Source organism: Micropterus salmoides, unplaced genomic scaffold (genome assembly GCF_014851395.1).
Source record: "Micropterus salmoides isolate LMB-PRFRI ecotype aquatic unplaced genomic scaffold, ASM1485139v1 Ms_hic_scaffold_8, whole genome shotgun sequence".
Classification (NCBI taxonomy): Eukaryota; Metazoa; Chordata; class Actinopteri; order Centrarchiformes; family Centrarchidae; genus Micropterus; species Micropterus salmoides.
The window spans coordinates 25,960,485-25,985,536 of NW_024044570.1; the positions used below are offsets into that span (position 1 = coordinate 25,960,485).

Genomic DNA, 25,052 nt, shown 5'->3' on the forward strand with positions numbered 1-25,052 from the left:
CATGTCATGACCTTTACTGTATGTCACCAAGCCTTTATTTTTTGAGTGAATTAAATCAAATAAACAAGACATATCATTAGCAAAGCATTGTCCTTTGAGTTTATTAAGCTAAAACAAAGTCAGTCTGCTTGAAGGGGGGGGGGGGGGGGAATAAGCACAGCAGTAGTTACAATTATTGAGGATTAAAACAATGAAGACTTTAATTCTTATTCCAACTGTTGCCCTCCCACATACACATCAAATCATAACACTAGTTGAGTAAAAACACACAGACATACATACATAGGCATGGCACAGCATGCATGTTCCAAGTTCTCTTCATAATATAAGTTAGGCTACAAGTTACTAATAAATCATTTTTTGATCATGTGATCAATTTCAGGCTTGAAAGAAGATGATTATATTGTGCAGCTTAAAGAACAGAATAAAGAATTGAATGAATGATTTAAATGAAGTTTGTTGAACCACCTTGTGTAAAATAGCCTTTTATAAGTTAAAAAAAAGGTTTTTATGATTTAATGATTATATGTAAGAACCTTAATAATTGTGACCCTCTTTTTAACTGTTTTAAGCTCTCTGAAATGGTCAGACTCATAGAATGCATGTAAATGAATACATTTTATGAGCACCCTTATTGTTTTGTTTTGTGTCTTCTGGAGTTTATTAGCATTGCCACTGAGCAGGTAATAAATAATCCAATTTAAAACACAACTCTGAAAAGCTGATAAAAGGAAAACAACAATTGAACAACATCTTCTACACATATTAATAGTATTTCTGTGCTTTTTACTATCCCTGAATCATAAATACAGGGGAAAGTAGCTCAGGGTGTGGAGACTTGGTTTGGAAACTGGAGGGTCACCAGTTTGAGATTAGCACAGACCAGTCATACGGATTGGGGAGTGGTAGCTGGAGAGGTGCCAGCTCTGTGCATGTGTATAGGTCCAGTTTGTGAATGTGTGTGTGAAAAATAATAATAGATTGAAAAACAATCTTCTTCTAAATATCAGCCAGTCTTAACAAGCCAATCAACATTTAAAAAAACGCAGGCTGGCTTAGATGTTGCATATTTTCAGTGTTGAACCTAAATCAACAGAAAACCCCGGATAGAGAGGTTCAGTGAAGGTGGTCTGGATTTTGTGCAGCAGTGTCACTGTGTCAGTGCCAGAAACACTGTAGAAGGCCAGTGTTCCTGCTTCGCAATCAAGGTGCACGCCTATTCTTCGGGAGCGAGCTGGAGGAATTCGGCCTTTGTGAAGATTATTGTGCCAAAACGTGCAGCCAGACGAAGAGCAGATTAATTTCCAGGAGAGTTCATTGTGGCCAAAACAGCAATCTTTCCCTGAACCTTTTCTTTTAATGCCTTTGTACGACACGGCCAAATCGACAATGCCACCGTCCCACTTCACCTCCCAGTAGTGGCTGCTCACAAAGCCATTTTTGCACAGAGCCTGGTGAGAGCAGGTGAATCTGTCAGGGTGATCAGGATGAGCCTGGTCGCAAGCACCCCATGATATCTTTCTGTTTCCATCAGATAAGCATAGACATGCAGCTACTGTGTTGGGATCCACCTCCACTTTGGAGCCTGCAGAGAAAGATGAAACACTAAGTGTATTTGAAGTAGTTGAAGGTTCCATGTATGTTTGTGCAAAGCGAATTAACAAGATGCTCACTCTTGGTCAAAAGGTATCTCCTTGTTATTTCCTTATGCGACCTTGGCATTTTTGACACTGTGATAAAAACAACAACAACAACAACAACAAATGATCATTCTGTCTATTGACTAACAGGAAATAAACTGATCAGACCAGACTAATTATAGGATTTATAGGTCAAAACTAGTCACACTTACAGCATTTTCTTTCAGAATGACTCAATAATTCATTCTTTTCATTGTCGCACATATTTTTCAGTTTATCTTTCTGTGCAGTGACAAACTCTGTCAGCATGTCATGTCTCTCATGTGAGTGTGTGAACACAGGGAGGTCCCCCAGAGCCCGGAAACCCTGCAAATACAAGGCAAACAAATACACTGTGTGACAACAAAAAAAGAGCAATCATTTCAAAATTAAGCTGCAAAAATTTGCTACTAAATGGTAAAAAAAAATGCACTTCCAATGCCACTACCTGAATAAAATGAATGGGGTCATCTGTTCGTGAAAGCTGGTCCAGTTCATTTGCTCTCCTCCTCAGCTCAAACACTTCACGATTCAGTTGTCCGAGACGACTGTTGGTCCAGTCCACTCCAGCTTTCTCTGCTTCTCCAACTTTCTCTCTCATCTCAGAGCACTTCCTCTTCACAGACTGGACATATAAAAGGATGTCTTCTGCACACAGCCGCTCAAAGTCATCACACGCCTCCCATGCAGCATCCTTGTTGGAAACATATTTATATTTGTCATATTTGTCACATTACAGCATATTTTCCATAGTCCTTGGCTACTTCACAGTTCCTTTAATTATTTTGCAACACATAAGCAGTAACTGGATTTATCACAGGTTTAGTTTTTTGTGCAAATACAATGTCAAACACTTTAATAGTCTGTGACAGTGGTCTAGGTCAGGGGTTCCCAACCTGGGGGTCTGCGCCTTCCTTAGGGGTCTCAAGATAAATCTTAGTTGTCACAAACTGATCATAAAATCAAATCAAATAAATATATTCTACAACAAACAAATCTATATTCATTTTCAACACTTTATAAACACGTGTTATATTTATATATTTTTTAAATTTTCCTTCTGGTGTCTGTATGCAGTCTGCATTTACATAGCCTGGTTTTCTTCTTCTTTAAATAAAGACATTTTCTACCATTAAAAGTTTTAGTGGCATCTAGCGCTGAGGGTTGCAGATTGCAACCAGTGGCTTATGGCGCATTCATGTGCTTCTCAGATGGTCCCATTTCCCAAGTTGTGAAGTCGGAATGTGAAATCAACATGGACGCCACTACAAAGATGTGTTGGATTATCATTATCAGAGCTTATAAACAACACAGAGACATTTAGTTCAATCTACATGGACAGCAAATTAACAATATAACCATAAAGCAAAATATGCATAATTACGCAATACGTGACTTTGCACAATTCAAAGTTCTGTATACATCTTTATGTCCCATGCACACTTATTTCTGTTTTTGCAATGAAGGAAATTCATTATTATTATTAATCATTATCTGATTATTATTATTATTCTGACACCACATGAATGCACCATCAGTCACCACTCAGCCCTCCGTTTCCAACATAGACTGTATAAAAGAGGTTTTTGAAGCACATGGGGGAAGCTATGGTGGCCGACACGCTCTGTCCATGGGCATAAATTCCACAGTTTGGAGGACAATAAACATAAAATTTTTAGGCTGCAAGATAATAAGCAACAGGGATTATTTTATACACTCCAGGAAGGGTTTTTGTGCTTCACAAACATCACTCCATATAATAGTACATTATGATAATACACGCTCTGTAGTTAAATAGAAAGATATGGGGTTTCTAATTGTGTAGAGAAACATGTGATTGGTTAGTGACAGTCAGCTGCTAGAGGCATTGTGACACTTTTCAAAGTAAAACACAATCTCACACAAGGTACACTAACTGTTCCAGTGCAGTAGATGTTCCAATTTAGACTTCCCATCAGGCTGGCTTAAATGTTCATATTGAATCGAAAAAGAAAGCTCAACACGCTAATATGTGCATTTTATTAGACATACTTAGATCTTAGATACAGAATATAATATATGTTTTATGTTTTTGTCTTGATGTGCTTATGATTTGTCAGATGTTTTGTGTATTCATTTCATTTCAACATTTAAATGGTTGGATTCATACTGGGTCAGTATAGTAGGTTAGGAAGGCATGTGGGTGAAAGAAGTATGGGGTGCACATAAGTGAGGTGGGGACAAAAGGAGATGAAGAAGAGAAAGTTTAGAAGAGGTGAAGAGTGTGAAAGACCGTAGGATGTAGTCAGGTGGGGAGGAAGGAAAAAGAGATAATTCTCATATTTTATATAAAAATTAAAAAGTGTCTCTTCTGAGGTTGTTTTCCTACAAGAAGTACATTTAAAAAAAAATCAGTATTCTAAGAGCGAATGGGTGGAGAGGTTTATGCCGCCTCCCAGGGATGTCTCTAGGATTGAAAGAAAGGGGTGGTTGAGCCACCAGGGCATGCATAACTTGTGCTTGCAAAATCTTTGTTCTTTCATCTTTTGTTACTGTATTAGAACTACACTTAAGATGTTAACAGATATACAGCGACAGACATATTCTCTTCTTCCATTTCTCCTCTGTTGAACAAAGGTTATTGTAACGTTTAACCCCCACAATCTGGTTAGTTTGACCAGTGTGATCGCTGCATGCCGTGTCCGAGCCCACCTCTTCAAGTGGGCCCAGGCACGGCATGCATCTGGTGTGATCGTAAACCGTGCTCGAACACGGAACTGACAGAAACTCCACTGTGTCGTGCGAGAGAGAATGCTTTTTTTCTCAAATCTGTGCAGTGTTTCCCACAGAATGACAGCCTAACTGTGGCTGGGGGGGCGTGCTAACCTTGACTACCCAGCTGTGATCTAACGTTAACATAGCTATCCTTATTAGGCTCTTTACATGCTTGTTAATAACTTTTTTAAAACACTCTTTTGACAGCTTTAGATAGTTGGGCGTAATGTGATTTTGCTATGTAGTTTGGCCAGCATACAATAAATACTTCATCATGCAAGCTGTTGATAAGGATAATATTGAATTAAAGTGGCCACTGTCTGAATTCAATAACCTTATGGCAGAAGGAATAAAAGATTTGGAGTAACGATGACTATATGTATGGATGGATGATGTGTCAGTGTGTAGACCAGGTAAAGTTGCTCGACAGCTCAGCAGAGACACAGGCTATGTTCGAAACAGAAGGAAGTGGCCTCGCTGCCTCACTAGCGTAATAGCCAGGTGCATCAAAAGGCATTACTTTGGAGTGACGGCATCTCTGTTTACATTGGTTTCCAAAAGCCTTTTAGGACAGCATTTACGGCAATGTGTGACGTCAGCATGCCGTCTTGCATCTCTTCTGGCTGTCAGTCACTAGCCTTAGTATAAGCTAGCTATCTATTGAAAAGGCAAAAGGATATGATAGTTCAGTGTTTGGTAGGGCTGAACTCGAATAGTCGAAGATTCTGCGCTTTGATGGGCGGAGCCTGATTCGACTGTCAATCTCACCATCGAAGTTGCGCAGCGGCGTTATGAAACGAGGAGGAGTTGTCATGGTTACTACCCATAGAACGCCTGCAGTTTACTCGCGAAGTGCTTGTCTCCCCGTCCGAAATCACCTGAGGAGAGGTATTGAGAGTGATTTTAAGAACGTTCCTAAGACCGACATCTTCCCCAATACTAATCAGCATGGAGTGTGTAGCTATCCACTTCACTGTGGCATTTGATCGTTTGTCTTGCTTTTATCTACTTCTCCCACATGCTGCATCCAGCGTAGTCTGCCGAAGCCTCCACTGCTTGTTTGGGTGGGTGATTTGCAGGCTGATCAACTTCCCACCACTCCTGTGACCCCATGGTTCGACTGTATGTGTATTCAGAGCCAGTGAGCAACAAACTTTCAAAATAATAATAATAAAAACTGCGTTAACGTGCGATAAAATAATTGTCGCTGTTAATTAATTAATGTCCAGCCCTAATGAAATATATCCTTGTTTCTGATTGCACTACAAAAAGGAGAGATTTTCATTCGTACCCTTATTGTGAAACGTATACAGTACTGTGCAAAACTAGGCTGGTGTGGGAAAAAATGCTGTAAAGTAAAAATGCTTTCAAACGTAGACAACAAAAGGAAGGAACTCAGCAGGCAGGTTGGCCCAAACATCTTGGAGAACTCCCCACAGTCCTTCTGTGGATTTAGTCGGGTTGGGTATCGTTTAAAAATATACACTGTTGGGGAATTGGGAATTGCTGGATTGCTTCCCTGCTCTATATGAAAAGGGGAATGAGATGACTTTTTTCATGAATTGGTGCTGCATAAATAAAACTGAATACATTTCAAATACCAAACCTGGATTTTAACACTTATCTCGGCACGTAAAACTCCTGAATTCCAGAGTAAAAACAAATGGCTGCTTACAAAGACTCCCGAAAGACTTTAAATTAAATAATTAACTCTATTTTTATGTCAAAATGTATCTCTACAATAACTAATCTCCTCTATTTCACTGCTCATGCCTGAGCACCAGTGTTTGCTGACACTTAGATAAAATATGCATACAGTGGTGATGAAATGATAGGATAGGCTTTCAGCTGGCTAACTGCACTGGAGCAGTTTCCGCTGCGAGTTATGTGTGGGCAGACGTTCAACTAACTCCAAAGTTAGGAAATGGTACGGTCCATTTTAGGGGTGTCTGAAATCGTATTTCAATTTTCTTGAACATAAGGCATGAATATTATCAATATATTGTAATATTTACAATTACAGGGACGAAAAACCCACCTGAATTGTTTTTTTTTGTCTTCTGGGGGGGTCCAAGCCTTAATTAGGGGGGTGAGACTCCCCCAATCCCCCCCGTAATGCGAACCATGCGTTCTCATCTCAATGCGTCATTACCGACGCTTTCAGACAGCGTGACGAAGCGTAATTATTTTACGCTAAAGGCACCCTTCAGCGTCCGTATGTTCGGTTCCATTAGAAATAATGGTAAAATGACCCTACTTCTAATTTGAATAATTACCTCAGTAAACACTAATGCGTTTATGGTCTCAATCATTACTTTCATATCTTCTTCAACACCACATGATGTTCATTTAGTAAATTATGGTCTATGGTATAGTTGATTTTCTCTGGTGAGTACATTTTGTTTTAAGCGGTTCGCTAGACAAAATCATCATCCCGGTTAAAATGACAGTTAATGTGAATTACTGATGTACCTGGCTAAGCAACCTAGCTAGCTCTATAGGGAGCAGTTGTAGCCACAGTCCCAAATAAGGTCATGTCCTGGTTGCAAAAAATCAACATGGCGGCGCCCTAACGGCCAAACTCCAGGCTTCAGAACGGCAGTCCAGAAACCAACGGGTGACGTCACGATGAATACGTCCACTTATATACAGTCTATGAACGAAATGCACGCTGAAAAACCGTTTGTCCATTTGGGCTACTGTAGAAACATGGTGGACGTCCATGTAAGAGGACCCGTGGTTATGTAGATAGAAATGACTCATTCTAAGGTAATACAAACATAACGGTTCATTATGTATGGTCTTTATACAACACTGAAAACAGACATTTATATTATATTGCATGTCTGTCAATAGATCCTCCTAAATATTACACACTGGACCTTTAAGTAGTAAAAAACTAGGCTAGGCTCATGAATTGCTACATACACCACCACAGTACACATTAAATATTACATTGTCAAATGTTATGTGAAGAGTGTCTCAGGTTGTTTTTAGCATTATGTTACACTCTGTTGTCCTTGTGCCAACAGGCTGAATGGGAACTCCCCTGCAAGAAACTGTTGTTTCCTGTAGGGATGTTCAGGTCCACACAGACATCTTTGTCTACAAGTAGATAAGTTAACCCAAACTATGCTTTAAAAATAGACATTTATGAATAGAAGAAAAAGGATACTCATGTTTGTGTGTGACACTCACTCTTATACAGTCTGCAGCCTGCCTCAGATCTTCCATTTTGCTCTCTGAATTCAGTAGTCTGCCCTCAATATCCTGTTTAGTCCGCTCCAGGTGTATCTGTTGAAACACAAACCAGGGAGCTTTTCAAAACCTCAGTGATGCTAAAAGGACAGCTGACAAATGACCTCAGCGCTGAACTGAATTACCTGTATTTCACACTTTTCTGCTGCAACTGCCACAATGTCATGGCCTTTATGCTCATTCATCACACACAGCAGGCATAGGAACTGCTGATCAGTGCGGCAGTAGAGCTCAAGAAGTCTGTCATGACGGGCACAGATCCTGTCTTTGATCCGCGCAGAGGCTTGAATCAGACTGTGTTTTCTTAATGGTGGCACTTCAAAATGAGGCTTAAGATGAGTCTCACAGTAAGAGGCCAAACACACAAGGCAGAACTTGGAAGCTTTTCTTTTTCTCCCCGTGCAAGCATCACACTGCACATCATCAGATACAGCTTCGGTGTCACTAGCAGCAGCACTTTGACTATTTGACCTCTTGTGTTCCTCCAATAGGTCAGCCAGAAGTGTGTTCCTCTTCAGATCAGGCCTCAGGTAGAAAGTCTCCCTGCACTGAGGGCAGCTGTACGTTCTTCCTCCGTTATTATTTCTGTCCCAGAAGCTATTGATACATGTCTTACAGTAACTGTGTCCACAGGTAGTCGTCACTGGATCCTCCAGTACCTGTAAACAGATGGAGCAGTCGAACAGTTGCTCACTGTAAGCCATTTTCTCCCGCTCGAACTGAACTGACAGAGTTACTTTTATTTCCTCTGAAGGAGGAGTGGCTTGTTGACAGCTTGTTCTCAGTGGCACAGATATTGACTGTTTGAGTGCCAGTGGAAAACAAAGAGCACAGCCCCATTATCAGAGTCAAACATTTCACGGTTTCACTTTCTTCTTGAGTCGAAGTACTCAACTCAACTTTTGTAAAGATTAGGCCTATTTAATTTCACAAAAACTTTAATTATTTAAATTGATCAAATGACTACTTGTGCAGCAATTTGGTTGCTCATAGTGATGGATCCAAAGAACATGATTTGACTCTGCAGTTCCCCTCTGCTCTACATAGCATTTTAGTCTTTCAGCTCATTGTGTTGGTTCAATGGCCCGCAACTTTACTGTTTTGATTCATATTCACACCACTTAGCAGCTAAAGACCCAGATATTTCCCTAAAAGCAAATTGAATATTTGACTTATATTAATCAGGTGTCCAGAAACACGACTCTAAATGAATGCTGGTGTTGCTCCTTCTCCTTGTATGCTTGATGTATAAACACTTTCATATTGACTGTGGACATTTTGTGTTAACAGCTTGTTGGGCTCCCCCTGGTGGCCAAGAAAAAATATGATTTTGCAGTATTAAGGATAAGCACATTGTGTTTAATGGCAACACATTGCTTGATTAAAATAATGCGTCTGCAGAACTTCATTGACTCCCCAATGTGTAGGATATGAAAATGTATTTTTTTTTGCCGCAATTAGGCTTCAACAGCAACAGAGAATATGTGACAGATTGCACAGCATAGTGACAACTGCAGGACACCAATATTTCACTGGGATTGTTTCTCTCTCTCTTTATTTTTTTATTTTTATTTTTACAAACAAAATACTTAAAAAATTATAAGTTCACATAAAAATTCTGTCAGCTCTCTATAACATCATATTGAATGTATTTATTTGTTCGTATCACAGCTAGTGTGCTTCACAAAAGCCCATACAAATTTTGCCATAAACATTTATTTGAATCAACAAACCAGATATTTTATTCTTATTTAACTAACCCAAACAGCAGGAAATTTTATTGGCATAAATTTTTTGTAATTAAGTAACTGAGCCAATACTTATTGTACAATACCTCTAATTTTATGAAGCCATGTTTGTACCATTACCTCAACAAAATTAAACATTTTACCAACACTTTTTAAAAAATAATTATTCTACACTATTTAACACTTTAACCATCACAAGCAACAAAATGCTGAGTTTACCGCTGCAATAAGATTCATTACTGGATGGGAAACATGACACGTAAACAACTCACATCTATGTCATTATTATCTTCAGCCTTTTCACTGCAAATAATGAACATTTTAAAGAACTCAATCAAGCTTTAAGTTTAATGAGCAACGATCTCTGCTGATTAATGCACACACATGACAGGGCACAGAGACTCACTGTAATGGTGATGCTTCACTCAAGCCACCTTGACAGTGGGTGACCTTTACTTTTGAGATATTATCGTAACTGATGCTCCTCTGGAGACCATGAACCCAGGGTACAGAGGCTGGGAGAAAGTGGTCTGAACTCTGTGAAGGAGCATCATTTCACCAGAATCAGACACGCTGTAGAAGGAGAGGCTCCCTGCCTTATGGTTCAGATACACTCCTACAGTAGAGGAGCAGGTGATGGATATTTTGGTTTTGATTCCACCGTGCCAAAACGTGCAGCCAAAATTTGAAAGGGAAATGCACCAGGACTGGTCTGTGTATCCAAAGCCACTTTCTTCCAACTCTGGCCCTTTATAGCACAGAGCAACCTCAACCCTAGGCCCCCGCCATTCAACCTCCCAGTAGCAAACTCCAGATAAACCTTCAGTGCACAATACTTGGTCATATTTGGTAAATCTCTCTGGGTGGTTTGGATACCTCTGGGCTTTTTTAATCCAGGTTACCTTGCTGTTTCCCTCAGAAAGCAACAGATTTATAAATGCTGTGTTGGGATCCAAACTGAGGTGGCAGGAATCTGAAATGCAGAAGTTGCTATTATTCAGTGTGACGAGTGAAGGGCATTAGAAGGAAAGCACAGTGGCTGATTCAAACATATTTATGTTTCAACAATGACTCACAAAGTGAGAACTCCTGTCTTGTTTTAGGATCAGGATCAGCTTGAACTAAAAACAGAAATCATGACAGGATAACATTTAGGTAAACATAAAATATCATATAATTCCGGTAAATAAACATACATTTTTTTAAATAAAGGTGTTTTCTTACTTGTCTCAGATATTTCTGCAATAGTTTTTGCCATGTTTTCCATTGTGTCTCTCAAATTAGAAATAGCCTTCGTCACAAAGTCAAAAGGTGTGTGTAGGAGGATGCTGAAATCAGAGGACGCGTCAGGTTCCGGACAGTCAAAAATGGACTGGCAGCTCTAGAGACATGTAAACACAGAAACAGTACATAAACTGTAGCCCTGCTCAGTAAATGATCCATGCATTCGTCTGTCTGTGTACCTGCAGGAAATGAATGTGATCCTCAGTAAGTGACAGCTGCTTCAGTTCATCCTCATACTTTCTCAGCTCAGAGATCTCCTTCTCCAGCCGACCCACGAGTGCCTCAGCTCGACTCATTGCAGCCTTCTCCTGAACTCTGATCAGCTCTTCCACAGCACAACGCCTTTTACCCGCCATCAGGATGATTTCATCATAGGCCTTCTCATTTTGTTCAACTGCTGCATCTCTAGAACACTTGACAGTGGAGACGAATCTCAAATAATGTCAGTTACTTTCAAGGAAAGGGGTACAGAACACTTTATATTTAATTCAGCAAAGTAAAAGTGAAAGACAGTTCACCTGCAGTGATTTCATTTTCTGTCTCAGCTGCCTCAGCTGCTTCTCTTTCTCTTGTATTCCCTGCTGGTATCTTTGTTTTGTCTTTCCAAATTGTTTCTGAAAATAAAATCATATTGTTCACCCCTTTGTTTGCTGTTGACTTGTGTAGTGCAACACAATGGTGTGACACATTCATACAGTATAATGTATCATCATAAGGTACTAGTACAAAACACTATCTCAAACTAAGTGGAAATTGAAATTTAGATTCCACATTTCTTTCCGTACCAATATGACTCTGATAATTGCAACAGCACACTTACAACTGTGGCCAAAAATGAATATTCTTACTTGTTTCACTTTCCTCTCTGCTGCAGCCGAGACAGTCTCATGACCTTTGTGCTCATCCATCACACAAAGCAGGCAAATGCATTGGCCATCACTGCGACAATAGACCTCGAGCAGCTTGTCGTGCTTAGAGCAGATCTTCTCTTGTATGGAGGCAGAGACTTCTACCAACTTGTGCCTTTTGAACGCAGCAGATTCATAGTGAGGCTGCAGGTGAGTGGCACAGTAAGAAGCCAGACACACCAGGCAAGACTTGACAGCTTTCAGCTTCCTCACAGTGCAGAAATCACACTCCACATCCCCCTGGTTGACTTCATCCTTCACAAAAGGGGTGGGTTGTTCTGCCACTGACATTTTCCCTGTCAAATCAGCCAGCACTGTATTCTTCTTCAACACAGGTCTGGGGCTGAAAGTGTGTCTACACTGGGGACAGCTGTAAACACCACGACCCTCCTGGTCCCAGTAGCCATTTACACAGTCCATACAGTAGCTGTGGCCACAGTGAAGAGTCACAGGGCTTTTCAGTATATCCAAGCATATCGAGCAGGATAACGGATCAGGGTCTTTACAGCTCGCTGCCATCTTCATCACTGCTCTCTTTAACTTTCGTTTTCTCTGAAAGCAAAACTTGCTGTTAAATGGGAGTGACTTAACCTGTTATTGTGCCAGTGCTCTCGTCTCATCCCTTTAAAGTTCGTAATTTAGCACTGTGGTGTGAGAAAACAATGAATACAGTTCATTGTGATACGCTGAGTTATTTAAACGTTTTAAGGGACTAAACGAGGAGACAAATTGGGAACGAAGGACTCAACTGAGGAAACAAGCAGACACTTTTCATGCGAGATTTGAGCAGAACGCGAGATTTCTTTGGTATCCAAGGAGACCACGCTGGCAGCGTTGGATATCTTTGCAGGGAGGAAGAGGCGGTGTGTTTCTCCTCTGGTGATGTTTGCGTGTAGCAGGGAGCATTTTACACGATGGAGCTGCCGGGGACGATCAGAAAACGTTTAGAAGACTTTTCTCGGAATGTTTTATTTGACCAGAGTCGGACTCGGCCTCTCACAACAGAGAACGACACGTTTTTGCCACACGGTAAACTCAGAACGTAGCTAACGTTATCGTCAAACAACATTTACGTTAACGGAGCTAGCTAACTAGCGATAGGAGTGTGTTTGCCTCAACCTTAGTTCTGCTGTAACTGAAATCGGGTTATTTATCTAATCCATATAACGTTGTTCTGCGTTTTTGTTTTCAGACAAGCGGGTTTTGTCTAGTCTCCACCTCCAGATGTCTCTGTACTTTAACATGTGGTTCTTCCCCTTGTGGTGGATCAGTGAAACTGTAATGCTGCACCTGAAGGTAATTAACTTTAAGTCAAGGCAAAAAGAGAGGATGCAAGTAAATACAGAAGGGGTGAGGACGCCAATGTTGGTCATGTTAAATTCTCGAAATTAACCAACGGACAGTGTAAACGCCTGAACATCAGTGACCCCGTAATTATAATTACAATAAAAGTGTTTGTATATAGGAAGAAAATCATTAAATCACCAGATTTGGACTTCAACAGACCCTTCACATCGTCAGACTGCATGACTGTTGCTGCTGATCCTGAAAGTAAAAGTTAACTGTGTTTGTCCAACAAATGGACATGAATCTGCTCTTCTGTTTGAACAACAAAGACAAGTCATTTCTCCATCTTTTAAAGGAAAGGCCTGTAAAAATAAATACCAAACCAGCTGACATTCACAGTAATGTATCTTTATGTATCTGCTCTTCAGGATCATGTGACCACTTTGCTGCTTGCTTTACTTTAATAAACATCACACCATTTTGTTTAGATACTTTGCTCCTGGCTAGTACTGTGTTTTGCTTTTAAAGGTTACTACCAAAGTAATACATATTTTATAAGATAGTGAAGACTGTCAGGTTTAGCCCTAGAAACAAGTGAGAACATTTCACGTCATAAAGCCCCATTTTAATTAATCATTTAACTGCATTGTTGTAATTTTCATTTCATATCAGTATCCTGCCTTACCAGACTACTACAAATTCATCCTTGTCACTGTTCTCATCCTGATGACTCTGATCGAGGCCATCAGACTCTTTCTCGGCTATGCTGGGAACCTACAAGAAAAGGTAGTGCATCTCTCACACACACAGAGGTATAGTTGATGTAGAATGGGTCAACACACACACAAACACACACATACAAAAGCCAGAGGTTGTAATCCCTGTAATGTCTGTGTTTGTGGAAGGTCCCAGAGTTGGCTGGATTTTGGCTGCTGAGCATCCTGCTGCAGTTTCCACTAATCCTGTTTCAGCTCTTGAACGAAGCCATTCTCATCCAGCCCCTGGAGAGGGGCGTTCACATAGTTCTCGCCATTTTCATACTCACACAGGTACAATAACATTCCTCTTAAAAACAGACTGTTGTGGTTTCTGCATATACATAAATACTGTATATTATGTTGTATGTTTTCTAGATTGTATAATTTGGTGAGTATAATGTAAAAATGTTTTTATTTCTCACTGATCCAGGCCCTCTCTGGTTTTGTAGCGCTCCGGGAAATGGTCAGACACACAGAAAGCCAATTTCATCTCAGACAGTTTGACTGAATTCTGAAGCTTGGATGTCCCTGCCACATCTTAACACACGGGGACATACCATGATGTAACATATATCATATACTTCACACCACCCAGACTCAGAGGCTGATGACAAAAGATTATGTGGCACTTTTTGTATTACATGTAGTACTTTGGATATTTCCTCCCCATGATTTATTTTTGTATTTTATTCACATTATATTCCACTGGATTGTACTGTTGTTTTTGCAGTGTTGCAATAAATAAAATCTTAAAAAGCAGCAGCTTGTGTCTCATTTATCAGACAGCTAATGTAATGCACCACAGACTTTGTGTCGGTGTACTCTCCAAGCATAAAGACAATATCAACACTGCAGAAAGTAGATTACCACTGTCAACATTATGCAGAAATCTGTTTTATATTACATCACAATTTTAAAGGGGACACATAATTAACCATCAAACTAGGAGCTATTTTCAAAAACTATTACTAGAGGGTTTCACTTCTGTCTGTATGCAGTTTGAGCTGTGTCATGATGTGTGTGTGAGTAAGGTAATAAACATCTTGTCCCAGCATATCTGTCGTTTAACACCTGAGGTTTACGTCACTGGCCAGACAACAGAGAGATTAGAAATATTGTGCCCTACAGTGGGGCAGACTGTGATGATCTTTTGACCACTGGAGCCTTAGTCATTTGGCTTTCTCTTCCAGAGTGATAAGGCCTGATGTCCTTCGCCTGAAGCCTAGCGAGAGTGTCACTCTGTGGACGTGCAAGTTCCATCTTCATGAGGCTTGAAGGCTTTGATGGAGGGAATAACACACCGAGGTGCCTTTTGTCCCCCAAAGTCTCTTTGCACAGTCTGATGAAATTGAAAAAGCATAAGGAGCACAGAAGACCACTGAAAGATCATAAAAATTTAAAATGCATAGTGCTTGTCTTATCACAAAGATCAGGGCTTGTGTCTCAATTTTTGAACTGCCAGGGCAACCTGAGCGTTTACCAGAAAGAGAGAACGACAGATGAAGAGAGAGAGCTCAAGAAGATTAAAATGTAATTTACCGTTTTTCTCTTAGGTCTGCACTCCTCAGCACAGGCACAAATAAATTGCTGCGTGATTCTATTTCTCTCGTGGGGATGTCAAGACGAAGATCTCTCTGGTTCTGCTCTCCAAATGGTATACATCTCACCAGTGACAAACCCACTGAATAAATTACAAGATCAGGTAACAAAGAGGAAGGTTATGTAACAGTGATAAAATAATCAATAATTCCATTTCATATATCAGTATAATTTGTGCACATATGAAACCTTCTGAGGAATCTTCTTCGTGCTCCACATTCTGCCGTTTGGTCTTGGTTGTGTCTGCGTGTGAGGTGGAGGAATTCTTAGGCACAAAGTAACGCTCTGAGACCCGTAAAGATCTTCTGTCTCTAAAAATATGCCGGCCGTTGAACTTGTCAGCGGTGAAACATGACACCAAGCGCTTTGTTGGCATAATGTCTGGAACCATCATGACACACATGGATGAGGGAGACCTGCCAAAGAAGAGACATTTAGTGACTTTGAACATACCTCAACAGTAGTTAATGTTCCATGCATTGATAAGGATACAAAGTCTGTGTGAGCCTTACCTGTGGGGCGCCGTAAGGGAAGGCGGCAGCCCTGAAAGAGACGAGGCAGATTTGAATTGACTGAGGTGATGATGAAACTTTTGACTTGATCAATGAATGAATGTACATGCAGACAAACCTCTGTAGACATTATAGGAGATGAGGGATTGTCTGGGGCAGTGATGCAGTTGCTGGTTGGAATGAATGAAATTCGGTGAAGATGGAAGGAGAGCGCTCAGGTGCAACATCTGAGAGGAGCATCTCCAGTGTCCTGTATCCATCCCTGGGTCACCTGTGACAGAAAATAAAGCCCACTGTTCACTGCTACACAAGATCTTTCCTAATGCATTGGTGGTTCAAAACACTTCGCCTTTACCTGCATGAGACTTATCTATATATTAGAAAATTAAATTATTTAAAATATATTTCCTGAGCCTCTACCAAACTTCAAAATATAGTAGGAAGCCTGAGCCCCCAAAATGAAGGCTACCTGCCTGACATGACACACCTGTGTATGTGCCGAGATGTGGACAGGCTTTTGCCCTGCGACGCAGGAATGCAGCTTTCATGTTTTCCAGACAGTTGTCCTAAAATGCAGAAAATATCCCAAACTCCAAGTCAGAATTACAAATTGTGTGCTGTTGCTTTAAGTATTACAAGAAGTTATGACCAATTTTGTGCTGATAATCCAACAGATTGGTAGGTGATTTTGAGAGACAATTCAATCTGGATCATCTTTACCTTGACAGGCTCGCAGCCCTGCCACAGAGTCACCTGGCTGACCTCCCCAGTGTGAGTGGTGGAAGGAGGGATAACAGCTTTTCTTATCAGGCCGTTTACCTTCACAAAGACAGAAATATTAATAAGAACAGCTCAGGAAATCTTCTTGCTTCTTTGTCTGACTTATTCACACTCTCTCTGCATCATACCTGCCATTTCTGCCTGTGTCTTCCAACAGGCCTCTCTTGAATGCTGTCCTTAACTGTGTCCTCATGGGGTAGGTTGGACTCCTGTTGGCCAAGCAACAAAAATCAAAGACTGTTGTGCCCACATCTTTACAGAGATCTGCCCCAATCAACCTCCCAGACCAAGCACTCGCTGGGCAGAGTGTGCTCCTAGATGTCAGCACAAGACTCCAGCAACAGGCGAAAGGCAGGGTACACCCTGGACAGGTCGCCAGTCCATTGCAGTCAGCATTCTCCTCAGATGCAAATTTTACAAATGCACTGCAAAATGTTCTGGTGTATACATGTATGTATATATGTATTTAAATAGCTGAACTGTATATATTGTTTTATATGTTACCGTATTTTAATACACATTAATCTGTTAAGTTCTGTGTGCGTAGCATGAAGGAACTACAAACTTTCTTTTCGTTATACAACCTTGTGTTGTATAATGATAAATAAACTACCTTGTAAACCTTGTAAACTCCTGCTGTCACTAATAAGTCTTCAGTAACACATTAACCAGACAAGGGTGTGCATTAATTAATGGGTCATTTTGTTTCTTACAATATTTTTGATGTTGCTTTGCAGGACCTTTGGCTGTGTGTTACTCTTCGCTCTCTCTGGTCGCAGCCTGTTCCTCTCTTTATGACTCCTCAAGCGTTTCTTTTTCTTCTTCAATGCACTTTTCTGTGGAGGAGACCAGGAGCTTGTGGTAAACTTTTACATGTACAATAGGGGACATGATTCAAAACAGATTTTCATATAGGAGCCCAAGGAACACCTGATCCAAATGTGATATTAACCTTACAGAGATAATAAAGCACTCACGTAAAAAACATTATTCCACGGGAGAGTAGATTTATGTTTACCTCTGGTTGGGCAGTCTGGTTCAGTAAATGCACTGGGAGTCCGTCAGAATCTGAACTATTTGAACCACTGGTGCTGTGAAAGCAAACAAGAGATATTCATATTCAAGCTGAATGAGAACACATTTTATACTTATCCCATATTGCCCAAGACAGGTTTGCATGACAATTTAAAATAATAATAATAAATGCCTGTATCACCTGGTTTCCAGGCCTGACACAGAGATGTTACAGTCAGTGCCCAGATCTTTGCCCATTCTCTCTCTGACCTCCTTTCTCAGCAACGCTGCCAGCTCTGTCAGACAGTAAGTGGTCTGAAAAAAATCCTCACATTTAAATAACAGTAACATAATTATCCAATGAAGGTTAAAATCAAGGGGCAACTGGACTTGGTTGAAGATACTGGAAGACGTCCAGTATCTTCGTACAACGGTGGATTCTACAGACAGAAGCATGGCTGTGCCATGGGCTCACCGGTATCCCCAATTGTGGCAAACATCTACATGGAAGAAGTGGAGAATAAAGCCCTCAACTCCTTCAGAGGAACAGCACAGAGCCACTGGTACAGATATGTGGACGACACCTGGGTCAAAATTAAAAGCCAGGAAGTGCAAGCCTTCACAGAACACATCAACTCTGTGGACAGTAACATCAAGTTCACACGAGAAGATGTTCACAACAACAGTTTGGCCTTCCTGGACTGCGCTGTACACATTGAAGAGGACAGGAGCCTGCAGATTGGTGTTTACAGAAAACCCACACACACAGACCAATACCTACTCTTCGATTCACACCACCCACTGGAGCACAAGCTAGGGGTCATGAGAACACTGCACCACAGAGCGGAAAACATACCAACAAGCGCCCAAGCCAGAGAGAAGGAACAGAACCACCTGAAGGGGGCACTTTTATAGGAGAGCCTTTCCCGATCTTATTTGACTTTATTTTATCCCTTTTATTTGATTGTATTTTATTAATCTTATATTAATCTGTATTTTAGTCTTTTCAATGTTTTCATGCTCTTATCTTGTTTTTTTTGTATTATTCTTTACACTTGTTAAAGCACTTTGTAACTTGTTTTGAAAAGTGCTCTACAAATAATGATTATTATTATTATTATTATTACTTACAGCCTGTGGATACCCTAAATGGACCTTTGTGAAAACAGCCACAAGATCCAAGAAGAACAAAACTACAGAGGAGGAGGAAAAGAAGGTCAAAAGCAACAACATTGTGATTCCGTACGTGTCTGGAGTATCAGAGAAACTCAGGAGGATTTTTAACAAACATAACATCCCTGTATTTTTTAAACCCAAGAACACGCTAAGACAGATGCTGGTACACCCCAAAGACCGCACACCCAAACACAAGAAAAGCAATCTAGTGTATGCGGTCCAATGCAGTGAGGAATGCACAGACCTGTATATTGGGGAGACTAAACAACCACTACACAAACGCATGGCTCAACACAGAAGGGCCAACTCCTCAGGTCAAGACTTCTTACGTCTACTTACATCTGAAGGACAGAGGACACTCGTTTTAGGACCACCAGGTGCACATTTTAGACAGAGAAGATGGATGGTTTGAAAGAGGTGTCAAGGAAGCATCTACACCAGGGTTGAGAAGCCGTCATTGAACAGGGGAGGGGGTCTACGCCACCACTTATCCCCCCACTTACAATGCTGTCCTTTCATCACTTCCCAGGAAACTCTACAAACGTAACCTATTGGCCTCAGGTGAAGATACCAACGATGGTCGTTCAGTCTTGGCCACAGGTAGTCTTAACGACTGTAACGACTGTCGTCACAGCAACAAGGAACACTAACGAACCAGCGGTATCGATGACCCGGGATAACGACCCCACTGAGGTTAAATAGCTGAGTTTCCCTGCCAGTCAGTCAGAACTGAAGAAGTCCTTTGGATGAGGGACGAAACGTCTTCCAGTATCTTCAACCAAGTCCAGTTGCCCTTGATTTTAACCTTAGTTGGATAACTATGACCTGGATGACTGAGAATCTTCATAGACAGTAACATAATTCCAGCTTTAATTCCAGTAGGTAGGTATATTTTGGGGCATGCAGTGTTTCCTTTGCTTGGACTGAGATAAAGCTCCAGTGATGGAAGGAGCCTACATTTCCATAGAAATTGTCATCAGACATGCTGCTTTCTCTCTCACCTTTGTTGGATCAGGGTCACAGTAGTCCAGCAGGGTGTCACAAAAGCAAAAGCCAATGGACTTCAGGTCTCCAGTAGCAAAATGTGTTCCTCTCCTGTCACCTACATTCAAACAAACAAATTATCCTCATGCAAAGGACTTCCAAGCGTACACACACAAACACACATTTGGAAAGTCTAAACTCACCCAGAGTGGATCCTCCGAAGGTGGCCTCCATAGTGTAGCTGTTTTTGATGCCAAGTCTCCACATGGCGATTCGTCCTGTTCCCTCTTTGCTCTTCTGCACCCGGAACTTACAACTCTTAAAGGAGAACTAAGGAAAGGAGTGATTTAGAAGGAGTTGAAATGTTGAGTATGCACAAATGAACACTAAGGAATAAACACTCACAAGTCCACAAAAACGTAGAGAGCCCGCTGTTATTCTTTACCTTGTTACTGGCATTCTTACTCATCATTAGCGGAAAGACTCTCTCATGAAGCTTCTGCGAAGCATCACCTCGGTTGTTACAACCGTACATGAAGACATTGTTTTTACGGTTGTGGCCATGAAAGTCACAGTAAAGAACAACATCTGTCTCAGTCATCAGCCTGGGGAAGAAATGTGGCATTAGAAGCCAGAGAATTTTGTTCAGAATAGATTGTGGAAGATTTTGGAGACAAAAAGAGAGAGCATGCAAATACAGTGTGAACCATGTTCAGAAAGTTACTTTGAAAGTTTCATTTTAAGACACAAGTCAAGTTAACACACAGCTACCCTTAAAAGAAGTTTGTATGTATGTTTGTAACTATGTAATAAAGGCAGATATGCCAGGAAAAAAAGTTGATGATGATGGCATCATAATCTGATTTATGTCATCCATCAATCCAGCCATTTTCTAATCTGCTTATACTTTTAAGAATAGTAGGATCCTACTGGCATAATATGCACAATATGTAAAGAGAAAAATAAGTAGTAATAGTGCATGTAGTTAAGTAATTCCAAAGTTGGACTTCTTTCTGCCATAAAGTCTGGGAGTAAATGCAAACTAAATAACGCAACGTGTGTTCATTGCAAAGAAACGTGCAGTAAGTGTTCATTTTGTTCTCATAATATCGCTGATATAATTTGCTGATGCTGTCTTACCTTTCCACCATGTTTCGGGTGTGCCACACACAGGGAAAGGAATCCCTGAGCAATGTCTTGTAATTTCTGTTGAGGTCCCTGCCTGCCAGAGAGCAGCGGTAATTGCCTACCACCACACCATCTGGGTTCAGCATCGGTACCACCTGCAGCCCCAAAAAACAGTGTTTCGAAGCAGTAGACAGCATTATAACATACAAAAATCACAACACAACCTCATTCTATTCATTTGTCATCTACTTTATAAAATACCATTCAACTGGAATGTATCATCATGATAATAAGACTGAATGAGGCTATGAGCATGAGGACCCTCACCTTAAAAACAAAAGTGTCTCTGAGCAGCTGGGCATCTTCTGAGTACCCGAGCAGAAAGTCTAGAAACCCCTCCATCATCCAGGACGAGTTGGTTTCTCCAGGGTGCACTCGGGCCGTCACCACAACAGCCTTCTTGGTCCTGCCCTCCACCCTGCTGCCCTCCCGGGACGTTATTGTCACCACATACACAGCATTCCCAGCAAGGCTGTGGCACAGCACCCGCAGTGTACAATAAGATGCAACTGCTGGGTTGGAAGAAATGCGCCTAAGGTAGCGCTGCAGGTGTGAATAGGTGTAGGGATAGCAGTGGGCCAGGTAGCAGGTGTCCGAGTCACAAGGGAACTGGAGAGTCCAGGTGAGTGAGTACAGGGCATTTGTGTCGCCATTGTTGTCCCTTGTATTCTAAATAGAGACAGAGATAATGATAAAGACATAAAGACAAGTAAAGGTTTTCTGTGACAGATTATCTACTTAAAGCAAGTTTAAAATCTCTGCAACTTCAATTTAATTCCATATTCACACAAACTGTAAATGGCTGGAAAAGTATGAAATGACCCAGTAAGTTACAGTGTACTGACAAAAGCCAGTCAAGATGCCATTTCCATTTTCCGATGTCTGATGTCACTTACCTGGTTGCAGTCACGGTAGTATTTGATATTGGAGCCGGTGCGCTGCCATCCAACACCTTTCTCCTTGGCTGCCCTCTCAGAGTAAAGGAGTGGTCTCATACCCTGAGAATACAGGCTGCTGCTCTTCATTAAGTTGATGATAGTGAAGCGGTAGTTCACCCCAGCCTTCATGTTCCTGACCCTGAAGTAAAACCACTGCGTATGCTTTCTGGTGTACATATCTGTGCGTAGGGTGAGCTCGTACTCATAGACACCCCTGAACAGGGAAGAAATATGGGGAGAGAGAAAGAGAGAGAGAGAGAGAGAGAGAGAGAGAGAGAGAGAGAGAGAGAAATTAATGAAATGTACACATTAATGAAATGTATGGCCAATAAAGCTAATTTGAATTGAATTGAATTGAATTGAATTGAGAGAGAGAGAGAGAACGTAGAACCACAGTAAAAACTAACGGGGATGAAAATATAATGGTGAAAAAGCTTCAGACACTCACACTTGCACAGCCTTCTGAAGGTTCCCACTCTCAAAGCGTGACTCAAACTCAAGGGTGAAGTCTGTCTGGTTGATGTCATGAGAAGTGGTGCTCTTAATCGGCACCCTGCATCCTCCAACACGAGAGCAGGTGAAATAGGGACGCTTAGTGGCTTGGAAGAGTGAGAAAAAGAGGACAAGAGTGAAAATCAAAAGCTAAATTCGGCTTTCAATAAAAATTAACTTTTTTCAGAGAGCAAATATATCATATATTTCGAAAATGATTAATTGTTAATACAGTACTTATATCACAGGGAGATTGTTATTTCAATATGAAAAAAAAAAAAAAAAATGCAAATAGAAATGTATGCAGCCCTTAAATTCATGTTTGCAGGGGAAGCTGTGACACGAAGTAACTCAAAGCATTGGGTATCTATCTATCACTATCTTACGTTCAGAAAAATATATTGACACCACCGTGATGACTAATAATGTACTGCATAAAAGGCCATTGGTGTCAAACGTTACCATGGTCACTGCAGTATACCACTTTCCCCATCTCCTCTCCAACTGGCGTAGGTGTCCTCTCATGTCCTGTGGGCTGGTAGAAAGGTTCTGGCTCTGGGGGCTCCCACTCTACAACACACATTCTTTTGGTGTCATTACATATTAACATCACCAGAAAAAGTTCAAACTTTGTTTAATTTTTTTACTCCTTAAGACTGGATATGTTTTGCCAAAAACATCTCCTACTCTTGGGCTGATTAACACCATCGTTAAGCCTTTGTGCATATCAGTAACATATTTACTAATATAAAACATTTAATTACCTATGTGATGGATAATGTCGGTGATGACTTCACACTCTATGGGCCAACGGGGGCAGCAGATAGATGGGAAGTTAACCAGGTCCAGCGGTGCTCTGAGACTCAAAATAGGTCGGCCACCATCAAAGTCTACAAGCAGCTGCCTGGTCCGCAGAGTCTGATTTAGGTTTATAGATACTGAGTGGGGACATGAATCACACATTCAGAAAATGTTCTTTCATACTCTTGTTCTTCCAGGGGTGCACTATGAATACACATTTTTCATCAGGTCTGCCCCTTTACCTCACCTAGACTAAACAAGTGTGTCCATTTAAAATGGCATTGTGCTGCTCCTTACTGCTTTATTTATCTCAGTCACAGGAGGTCTTGTTTAATACATAATCATCTAGTAGATGTCATCTAGAAGGAAATGTGATAAACATGGTAGTGTTTACCATGTAAACTATTGTGTTTACCATGTTTACCACGTTCCTTCCCAACAGGAAAACCCAACCCTGTGCATTACAGCCAATAGTAGGATTCATCAAACATGAGACAGCAGTGTTAGATCAGACTGAACAGCAACAGGTTACAGTAAGGCTACATACATTATACATGCACATCTTATCCAAGTGCAGCCTATGTGAAAACAGCTTACACCGCCTCCTCCTTGCAAGTTCCTCCTCATCTTCCTCTGTGTTGGAGTCATTGGTGTCCGATTTGTCCAACTGGCAGGTATTCCACCAATTCCTGATGGCAGAGACAGCCATCGCTGATGTTTTCTCTGCCTGAGTGGAAAAATGTAAGCCATCAGTGTTGTATCATAATTACTCAGTCAGAAGTGTATTAGCCTGGCCAATGTATCTACCAACGCTTACTCAGGATAATACAAAGATGTATCATCATGAACTAATATGGCTTTTGGAAGACAATTCCATTGTTTAGTCTTTTCCCACATTAACACCAATGAGTCTACAAGTTGAAGTAGTCTTACAAGTGCAAGTAATCTAACAGATTAAGCTTTTCAGACATGCCTATGCTCCTAGAGCATAGGCATGTCTGCAAATCAACAAATCAAATGCCGGACAGATATCTTTGAAAAGCTGATATTGGCCAATAATGTCACTGTATCTCATCCTCTGCTGTATCTGTGCTTCTAGTTATCGTTAACCGAAACATTTCTTATATCCTGAGCACTGTATCGCTCATTAAAAAAAAATAAAAATATATATAATAAAAGACAGGAAAAAACAAATCATGTGTGACAAAACTCACAGGTAAGGTGTCGAGGGTGGAATTTCTCACAGGCATCTTAACTTAGCTGCTCTCCCTTTGCCATTAACTAACGTTAACGGTATACCCTCAAGTTACCGTAACGTTAGCTCCAACACAACAGCGCACATAGCAGTAACGTTAACGATGTTACAATGTCCGTCTGCAGCACACAACAGGTTTCCTGATATTTCTGACGTTAACGTTCGTTAAATCCAGGTTTATCACTTTTTCAGCCCGCGGTTTTCACGAAGTTAAACCACATCCATGAATCATGACTGTTTTCACTCCCGCTACAGCCGAATTTAGCAATGTCTGACAGCCACTACCGTACTTTACATAAAAAAAGCTTTTAGGTACATAAGAGAAACAAGCAAACTTAGAGGATTCTACGAGCGGAAAAAATCTTTCACGAAGTAATGTTGCCAAGCAACCGACTGTCTCAACAACACCGCGGTTGCCACGGAGATGCCGTACACAGTATGCTGCTCTCGACACAACTTGTCGTAAAAACTTGGGAATGGTGCTGAGGATAATGAACATAACGGAATAAACTGCTGTTCAACAGTGTAATGCTGTGTTTGTGATTCATTTATTATGAGTATTACTTGTCATTTTACTAGAATTATAGAAACCAAGCTACTCATGTATAACAAAAATGTATTAAAATGATAATAGTTT

At 40.9% G+C, this 25,052-nt stretch overlaps 4 protein-coding genes across 5 annotated transcripts; 1 reads left to right on the forward strand and 3 right to left on the reverse strand.

Annotated features, from left to right (window-relative positions):
- Positions 1–17: 17 nt before the first annotated feature.
- Positions 18–8,439, reverse strand: LOC119893253 (tripartite motif-containing protein 16-like). The gene is made up of 6 exons (XM_038705272.1): positions 7,817–8,439; positions 7,632–7,727; positions 2,128–2,373; positions 1,853–2,006; positions 1,674–1,730; positions 18–1,585 (listed from the first exon to the last, which is right to left on the reverse strand). Exons 1-6 carry the CDS (start codon positions 8,393–8,395, stop codon positions 1,056–1,058), a joined length of 1,662 nt encoding a protein of 553 aa, XP_038561200.1. The 5' UTR covers positions 8,396–8,439; the 3' UTR covers positions 18–1,055.
- Positions 8,440–9,215: 776 nt separating this feature from the next.
- LOC119893254 (E3 ubiquitin/ISG15 ligase TRIM25-like) lies at positions 9,216–12,303 on the reverse strand. Its single transcript, XM_038705273.1, has 6 exons — positions 11,572–12,303; positions 11,242–11,337; positions 10,903–11,136; positions 10,664–10,820; positions 10,516–10,560; positions 9,216–10,412 (listed from the first exon to the last, which is right to left on the reverse strand). The coding sequence occupies exons 1-6, from the start codon at positions 12,154–12,156 to the stop codon at positions 9,892–9,894; spliced, it is 1,638 nt and encodes a 545-aa protein (XP_038561201.1). The 5' UTR covers positions 12,157–12,303; the 3' UTR covers positions 9,216–9,891.
- Positions 12,304–12,375: 72 nt separating this feature from the next.
- Positions 12,376–14,435, forward strand: tmem17 (transmembrane protein 17). 2 transcript variants are annotated; one of them, XM_038705274.1, is made up of 5 exons: positions 12,376–12,660; positions 12,824–12,927; positions 13,591–13,704; positions 13,824–13,967; positions 14,107–14,435. In XM_038705274.1, exons 1-5 carry the CDS (start codon positions 12,546–12,548, stop codon positions 14,182–14,184), a joined length of 555 nt encoding a protein of 184 aa, XP_038561202.1. In that variant the 5' UTR covers positions 12,376–12,545; the 3' UTR covers positions 14,185–14,435. The 2 variants fall into 2 exon arrangements, with proteins under 2 accessions (XP_038561202.1, XP_038561204.1); XM_038705276.1 differs by having other exon boundaries at positions 14,126–14,435.
- Positions 14,429–24,828, reverse strand: agbl2 (ATP/GTP binding protein-like 2). The gene is made up of 22 exons (XM_038705271.1): positions 24,375–24,828; positions 23,758–23,887; positions 23,124–23,297; positions 22,822–22,929; positions 22,316–22,466; positions 21,826–22,081; positions 21,197–21,598; positions 20,882–21,024; positions 20,187–20,346; positions 19,945–20,071; positions 19,759–19,859; positions 17,784–17,896; positions 17,586–17,658; positions 17,281–17,403; positions 16,696–16,776; positions 16,508–16,606; positions 16,275–16,353; positions 15,906–16,058; positions 15,788–15,818; positions 15,465–15,691; positions 15,216–15,357; positions 14,429–15,015 (listed from the first exon to the last, which is right to left on the reverse strand). The coding sequence occupies exons 1-22, from the start codon at positions 24,408–24,410 to the stop codon at positions 14,799–14,801; spliced, it is 3,126 nt and encodes a 1,041-aa protein (XP_038561199.1). The 5' UTR covers positions 24,411–24,828; the 3' UTR covers positions 14,429–14,798.
- Positions 24,829–25,052: the final 224 nt, after the last annotated feature.